Here is a 9,021-nt window from a genome sequence, read left to right as displayed (position 1 = left end):
TGATGTTCACCAAGAAAAGAATTTCAGGATGTAAGAGGCACAAGTGTATTTATTTATTTGTTTGTTTATTTAGGAGGTTCTGAGGATTGAACCCAGGATGCTCTACCACTGAGCTTTATCCCCTTCCCCAGCCATTTTAAAAATTTTGAGCTAGGGTCTTGCTTAATTGCAGACTGGCTTCAAATTTATGGTTCTCCTGCTTTAGCCTTCCCAGTAGAAGGGATTACAGGTGTGCATCACTGCACCTGGCTCGATTTTTTCAGCAATCAAAGCAGCCCACACCTAGAACCGAATATAGTAAAGTATTGACAACTGTTGAAAGTAGGTGATGATGGACACACGGGAGTTTGTTAAAGTATGCTTCCTACTTTTATGTTTGGAAATTTTCATGAATTAAAAAAATAGCAACTGTGCTATATAATACAAATAGTTCAAGAGAGTTGACTGAGTATTGGCCATTGGATTTAGCAATATAAAGTCACTGGGATATAGCTCAGTTGGTACAGTGCTTGCCTCATATGTATAGGGCCTGGGTTCAATCCCTAGCGCCACAAAAAAAAAAAAAAAAAAGTTTGAAAAATACTGAGAATGACCGAAAAAATAAAAACTGCAAACACACAAATCTTTTTATTTATTCATTTCATCTTGAGACAGGGTCTTACTAAAGTGCAAAGATTGTCCTCGAACTTAAAATCCTCCTACCTCAGCGTCCTAAAATGCTGGGATTATAGGTAAGTGCCACATGCCAGGCCTGCCCTTCTTTTCTATACAAGTGGTGACATTTTGTCACTTGTCTCCTCCAAATGGATAATTAATCACATTTTATTATGTTACCCTCCAGCATCTAAAATGATAACAGCATGGAAGTGATCAGGTTTTAGGTGTGTCCCACATATAGAGCTAAATATTTCATCTACAACCAAAATGCTTAAAAACTGAGTAAAATATATATAATGTAATATTAGCCAGATAACTGATTAAACATTATACTTACTGACTCGGAAAGGAATTTATGTTGTACATAAAAGATCAGCTTTGTTAAGAACTTTAGTTAAGAGAATGACAGGACTCATTGTTTGAGATGAGAATAGATTTTTTAAAAAACCAGAGAAGCAAAATGGGAAGAAAATCTGAAATATCTCTGCCCAGGGAAACATACTATTGACATTTTAGTATACAAATGGGAATCTCTGGGCCGGAGATGTAGATCAGTGGGAGAACAACTGCGGAGTATATGCAAGGCCCTGGGTGCCAACACCGAGAAGCGAACAAACACAAGTTAATCTGATGTCTCATGGCTCCATTCTCTACTGACTTCTCATTTCCACTTAAAATCTGAAGTTCTTAAGTGAACTTTAAACTCAATTCTGAATTGCCCCATGCTGCATTTCTTACCTGAATCTTTCTGGCCATATCAATCTTGGTTTTGCCTCAGCAAATTTGAATCTGATAATCCTCTGGGATTCTCACACCTCCAGATAGTTTCATAGTTGCGTACCAAACATAATTCAGTGAGTTAACTCAAATGTTACTGTGTAAGGGAAGTCACCTCTGACAACTTTCCGAAAATAGCATTCCTCTAGCTCTCTTATCCTTTTTATTCTCTTCATAGTTTTGATATATCCAACATTAAATAGTATATCTGGTTTTCTCTGATGGAGTCATGGGCATCTCAACAGTGCCTGGCCTGGCACAATTAACCGAAAGTATAAATATGAAGGTTTGACTCTTAAAAAAAATCAACAGTAAATTTCAACTTAAGGGTACAAACTCAGAATCTACCCCCAATCTCAATCCAGACTTGTTCCCAGATGTTCCATCTAGGCATCAAATGAGAGGTACTACTGGATAACCTTCAATTTTTCTCTTTTGAAAAATTATGCAGAGTTGATGAAACAAACCCAAAGTTATGTTAAAATTTCTTTTAATTATTTTTTACTACTTATTAAGTGCATAACCACTACTTTAAAAATGTATAACACTTTGTAAGTACAAACAATATATTTTATTTCATCCCTGAAAAAAAAAAAACAAGAAACAAAAATGTCCACATCTCATCAGAGAGACCAATTATTCCAAACTTCACCTGGCGATGGTATACAATTAATCTCTTCATATAAAGGTACAGAAAAGACAGTCTGGAAATCATCTTTGAAACAATACTTTCTCACATTTATTTTAACAAAATATTATAATTATTGTTACTATTTGTGGTAGCATATTATAATAATGAATACAATATCTAAAACTAAATTCCATATAGCCTAAATCTAGAAGCTAGCTGCACTTTAGCAGGTTTTACAGAGAATAAATACTATGACATATAGGGTACCATATAGCAATTAGATTTGCTACAAGGGAAATTTAAATAAAGGTGTACTTCATTCTATACTAGAATTACCCAAGATTGAGATTTCTTGTGCTGTACACAGTAGCTGTTTCACTGAAAGGATAGCCAATCTTTATAATTTAAATTAAATGTTCTTAATTATTTTAAGTGGTCATTATATAAAATGAAAACCTAATTAAAAAGTTTCATAAAGTACAATACTCTTATATAACATCAAGTAATATTAACATTTTCTAAGCAATTTTATGCAGCACAAACACCTTTATTATACATATCTGGTTAAAAATCCTCAAGAGTCCCCTTCTCCTCACCAACATAACAAAAGCAAAAATCACCCAAATGTGGAAATAATGTGCATTCTGGATCACATAAATACTCAAGGGGTTAAATGCTTTTTGTTTGGTTTGTTTTGTGTAGACAGGGTCTCACTATGTTGCCCAGGATGGCCTTATACTCTTGATCCTCCAGTCTCAGCCTCCTAAGCAGCTGGGACTACAGTTAAGGGACACTGCACCCAGCTAAGGGGTTGAACTTTTAAAGCAACACTCAGATATGTGAAATATCATGAATAGTTATTTTTAATTTCATCATAAAAATATCTCTTATTCTTTAAACTATATGTAAGAAAATTTTAAGTATGAGATTAAAGAATACTATTTTAATGTTATTATTAAATTGCCCCCAATGTTAAGAATAGCTTATGGACAGTGACTGCTACCCATTTCAAGATTATATTCTTACAAATGTAATTTTTAAAAATATACAATAATTAACCTTCAGTTATTTTGAAGGATAGTGCAAATGAAGACATTCTTTGGGTCATGATTTCAAAACATTATTTTCAACATTTTACTTCCTTTCTCTGCTCATAAGCTTAGTTACAAAATATAGTACTGGAAGTAAAGCACATTTTCTAATAGCCTTAGTCCAACAGTTACATCTACTGAGAACAAGTGACAGAATGATTCAATAACAATATTCTCCATTTGTCTGAATAAACAAGTTATATACTTAAATAAATATTTTATAGAAATGAATATGTCTTTAGTGTTTTTGTTTCAGCTTGATCTCAAACACAAAAGATTTATACAAGATCACCTACCTGCTTATTACTACATTAACCATGTTATCGAATTCCCTTTAAGGATATAATACAGCATTGAAGAGACTTGCTTGACAGCAAACTAATAACATTTTAAAATTTTATATACAGAATTAAGAGTTTCATGAATCTAGCACACTCCTTGAAAATACACATGGAGTTTTTATAAAGTATTATTTTGTCCTAGCCAGAATTAAAAAGCTTTTCTGCAACAGGATATAATCCACAGTGGATGAAGCAGCACAGGGTGATCTTCAACTGCTATCTAATGCTGCCTGATGCATTTATCCTTTTATTTGTGGTTACTGGCACCAAATTCCCACTAGTACCATTGGTTGCGTTGGTGGCAGAGCCATTCACAACAATATAGTCGACTTTGTTCTCCAGCTTCACCAAGCGTTGCAAAATATCATCCAAAAGGACAGCAATTGTTCTTTTCAGATCCGCTAGGAGGAAAAATCAGAATAAACCATATTAAACATTGATAGAGCACTTGATATTTGTGTTTTCATAGTTTAAGAGAAAAAGGTGAACAATGATTAGGGTATCTAAGAGAAAATATACCAGAAAGAATGCAGCCATACCACAAATAGAGAAAGCCTAATTATTTCAATCAATAGCATCACATAGAGTTTCCAAAAGCAGTGTCAGAGTTATAAACATGAGAGAAACTCTCACTTTTCTAGGGCAATAGAGCAGATATTTGCAGATGGTTCTGTTACAAAGATAGAAAGATCATGAGCCAAAGGCTGAGCTCAGGCCCTGGGTTCAATCCCCAGTACTGAAAAAAAAAAAAAAAAAAAAAGAAAACGAAAAAGAAAAAGAAAAAAAAAAAAAGAAGAAGCCAAAAAGAAGAGATAAATCAGGTTTCATCAAAATTTAAAACTTTATGGCATCAAAGGGCATTATCAAGAAAGCAAAAAGACAAGCTACAGAATGCAAGGAAATATCTGTAAACCATATAGCTGATAAACATCTACTATGCAGAACATATACATGTGTTCTGCAACTTAAGAAAAAAAAGATATGACTGGGGTTGTGGCTCAGCAGTACAGCAATTGCTTAGCATATGTGAGGCACTGGGTTCGAGTCTCAGCACCACATATAAATAAATGAATAAAATAAAGGTCTATCAACAACTAATATATAGCTATATATTTTTTTAAAAGATAACCTAATTTAAAATATGAGCAAAGGGCTCAGGTCCTCACTTTCAATAAACAAATAAACAGAAGGAACAGGTTGTACCAAAGAACCACAGCCAAGTGCAGACTATTCAGAGAACTGCACTAGATCTTATGCCCAAGAACCATTCCTTTAAGTTTTTTTTTTTTTTTCTTTTGTTTTTTTTTTTTGTGGTCCTGGGGATTGAACCCAGGGCCTTGTGCACACAAGGCAAGCACTCTACCAACGGAGCTATCTCCCCAGCCTGAACAAAGCCTTTAAGAAGTCTGAAACACAGCAGATGCAGCAGCCATCAGGGACATGTCTTAAGTGTCCTCAATGCCTATGTGCTTCCCAAACTGCATGTGAAGCTCTATTACTGCATGAGCTATGCCATTTGCAGCAAGATGGTCACTTAATCTTGATCACATGAAGACCAGGACAGAATACCCCACCCTAATTTAGACTTGCTGGCATGGCCCCCCAAGCTCCACCAAAGCCCATATAAGAAGTTGAGTCCTTCCTTAAGGACTTTAGAAAAACTATCCTCTGCGAGAGAAATGAAGTGGAAATTATACCTTTTTTTTTTTTTTTTTTTTTTTTTTTGCAGTGCTGGAGATTGAACCCAGGGTCTTGTGCTTGAGAGGGGAAATTATACTTTCTTTAAAAAAAAAAATGAGTAAGGACTTGAAGAGGCATTTCTTCAAAGAAGACACGGATGTCCAACACCTATTAGGGAAATGCAAATCAAAACCACATCACTGGGGCTTGTGGCTCAGTGGCGGAGCACCCCCTAGCATGCATGAGGCCCTGGGTTCGATCCTCTGTACCACATAAAAATAAAAGGTATTGTGTCCACCAACAACTAATAAATATATTTAAAAAAACAAACAAACAAACACAATGAGATACCACTTCTACTAGGATGGCTCTCCTCAAAGAAAAAGGGAAGAAGAGCTGGTCAGATGTAAGGGAATTGAAAATTTCACATTAGTGGGAATATGAAATGTGGTGTGACTGCATGAAAAACACTTTATCAGTTACTTGAAAAGTTGAACATAAAATTGGCACATGACCCAGGAATTCCACTCCTAGGTATAAATCCCCATAAATTAACAGCAAGGACTCAAAGAAATGCTGTATACCAATGTTCACTGCAGCTTTATTCACAACAGCCAAAAGGTGGAAACAACCCAAGTATCTCTCAACGGATGAATGGATATACAAAATGTGGTGAAATACACACAAAGGAATATTTATTCAGTCATAAAAGAATGATGTTCTGATCCATGTTACAACATGAATAAACCTTGCAGGTATTATGCAAAGTGAAATTAGCCAGAGACAAAAGGTCAAACATTTTATGATTCCACTTATATGGAATATCCCAAACAGGCAAATCCAGACAGTCAGAAAATACAGATTACCCAGGGCCAAAGGAAGGGAAGGACTAAAAAGTTATTACTGTTTCGGTCCAACCAGGGATGCCAAAAAAATTTACTGCTTACTAATTACAGAGTTTCTTGTTTGCAGTAGTGCAAGTTTTAAAAGTTTTTAAAAAGCATGGTGATAGTTGTACAACACTGTGAATATAATTAATACCAATGAATTGTACACTTAAAAATGGTTAAGTGGCACCAGGCACAGTGATGCACACCTGTATTACCAAGTACTTAGGAGGCTGATGCAGGAGGATCACTAGGTTCAAGATCAGCCTCAGCAACTTAGAGACCCTGTCTCAAAATTTAAAATAAAAAGGGCTGGGGATACAGTTAAGTGGTAGAGTATCTGGGTTCAATCCCCAGGACAACCCACATACACAAATACACAACAGTTAAATGACAAATGTTTTAAGTATTTTGCCAGAAATTTTTAAAAATGAATAAATAAGAGATATCAGAAAGGAGGAGGGAGAGTAATGTTGGTGCTGATAGTAGAGGATGATCAGAAAATTTTTAGCAAACAATAAAAAAAAATCAATGTAATATGAATTGAGTGAGAAATTTGTGTGGAGGAAGCCTAGTTATAGAATGAGACTTTCCAAACAGTGCATCTTTGTCATCATTCATCAGGAGCACCTAAATATTCTAGTTCAGTGGGGAATGTACAAGAAAAAATTGTATAGAGAAAATCCTCTGGCAAAAAGTATTTAGGGATGAAATATCATAATATACACAACTTCTTTCAAATGGAACAAAACAACAGCATATATACTCACCTATAGAAAGGAAAAGCAAGGCTGGGGCTATAGCTCAATTGGTAGAGTGCTTTCCTCGAATGCACCAGGCCCTGGGCTTAATCCCCAGCACCACAAAAAGGAAATTCAAAAAATCCAAAAGTTTCTGGATGCCACAAATGGAAAACGTCACACCTGACTTCATGTAACAGGTTACTGTTAAAATTTAAGTAAACTAAAAATACTATATAAAATTACCTTCAGGCTATGTATATAAGGTGTATATGAAACACTAATGAATTTCCTGTTTAGACTTGGGTTCCATCCCTAAGTAATCTCATTATATACATAAGAATATTCCAAAATCTAAAAAAATCTGAAATTTAAAAATTTCTGATTCCAAAAATTTCAGTTAAGAGATATTCAACCTATATAGAAAAAACTGTGAGGTAATGGTGAGACCAGATAAAGTATATATACAGTTTGGGGGTGGGAGTGGAGATTGAACCTGGGTCTTATACATGCTAAGCTCACTACCAATGAGCTATATTCCTAGTCTTTACTATACAATTTTTTTTAAACTTTATTTATTTTTTTATGTGGGGTCGAAGATAAAACCTAGTGCATCACACGTGCTAGACAAGTGCTCTGCCACTGAGCCACAACCACCCCAGCCCTTACCATACAATTTTAATTTTTTTCTGAAGATTTAAAATTTTTCAAAATAGAAAAACACAGCTTTTTTTTTTTTTTTTTTTTTTTTTTCCTTTTTAAAAGACCTTTCAATCAGGAGTTGCAGCAGTGAGAAGGGAAAGAGGTGGTACTGGGAAATGAAACTGATAAGGTTATATTATGTGCATATATGAGCATGTCACAATGGATCCCACTATTATATATAATTATGCACCAATAAAAATTATTTTAAAAATATAATAGTATCTGGCAAATAAGAGATAATTACATGTATTTTTAAACCCTTCAGCAATAAGACTAAAAAGATAAATACTGGATCTCTGGTTTCTCAGGCAGTCACCTTTTTAATACCATTTGAAATAGCAACCTAGGACAAAGTGGTGTAAATAGAATCGTGGGGTGGGGATAGAGGACTCCTAGAAAATTAACATAAAATGAAGCTAAATACCTAAGAGTTTTGGCACCAAGCTGAGTTTTAACATGAATTATGAAGGTATGGTCCAATCATTGATTAAGAATAAAGGTTACAGATAGCAATTAAAGGAAAAGGTAGGATGAAAGAGATACAACATTGAACTGTTAATATTTTCTTAATGAGTTTCTCATCTATATTCAGGAAAGACATTGATCTGTAGTTTTTATTATATTGAATTTGGTTTTGGTTTAAGAGTAATACCAGTTTCATAAAACAAACTGGGAAGCTTCCTTCTATTTTCTGGAAGGACTATATACAATTATGTCAATTATTCTTTAAAGTACAGACAGAAATCTCCAGCAAAACCGTCTAGGCCTAGAGATTCTTTGGGGGGTGGGGGGTGTTAATTATATATTCAATTTCCCTAATAGCTATAGAACTGATAAAAACATTCAAAAAAAGGGGGGGCTATAACCAAATTACTCATCATTAGAGACTAAATGAAAGGTACATTTATAAAATGAAACAATACTGTCATTAAAAAACATGACCTATATATAATAACATGGAAACGTAGCCATAGTAATTAAATCAAAACAAGGAAGTTACAAACCAGTATGCTCAGTACAATCCATTGGTTCGAAATAAAGCAATGGATTAGAGAATTATGCATATATACCATATTTTAGCAAACTATGGCTGGCTGGCTGCCTATCTTTGTAAATAAAATTTTAGAACACAGCCATGCTCATTTATTGCAACAGACACTATATGACCAACAAAGCTGAAGTTACTATTTACCCTTAATAAAAAGTATGCTAATTAACCTAGATTAACTTATGCCAAATTAACTTAGATTCTTTCTGCTCTCCTATTATAAATATATATTTATATAATATTTGAATACTTACAATAATATTTTTATAAACAAATATGATTAAAATTGTGGAATTGCTTAAATACTATGTGATTAGTAAAATGCAGGAATATATTAACTGACACAGAAATATCTCTACCATATACTGTTTTTAAATACCCATACATACAAAACTCAACTCAAAATGGATCAAGGACCTAGGAATTAGACCAAGACCCTGCACCAAACAGAAGAAAAAGTAGGC

General features: G+C 34.2%; 1 protein-coding gene across 2 annotated transcripts in view; it reads right to left on the bottom strand.

The window, feature by feature from the left end:
* Positions 1 to 556: 556 nt before the first annotated feature.
* CCDC126 (coiled-coil domain containing 126) overlaps positions 557 to 9,021 on the bottom strand; it is a 30,753-nt gene continuing 22,288 nt past the window's right edge. For both annotated transcript variants that reach the window (XM_079151134.1, XM_079151133.1), the window contains one exon: positions 557 to 3,898. In XM_079151134.1, coding sequence (XP_079007260.1) covers positions 3,714 to 3,898 — 185 coding nt within the window. In that variant the 3' untranslated portion in view covers positions 557 to 3,713. The remainder of the gene's footprint in view (positions 3,899 to 9,021) is intronic.

Source organism: Sciurus vulgaris, assembly GCF_902686455.1.
Source record: "Sciurus vulgaris genome assembly, chromosome: 8".
NCBI classification, from domain to species: Eukaryota; Metazoa; Chordata; class Mammalia; order Rodentia; family Sciuridae; genus Sciurus; species Sciurus vulgaris.
Note: the sequence above shows the minus strand (reverse complement) of the source record. Positions and strands in the feature narration are given on the sequence as shown.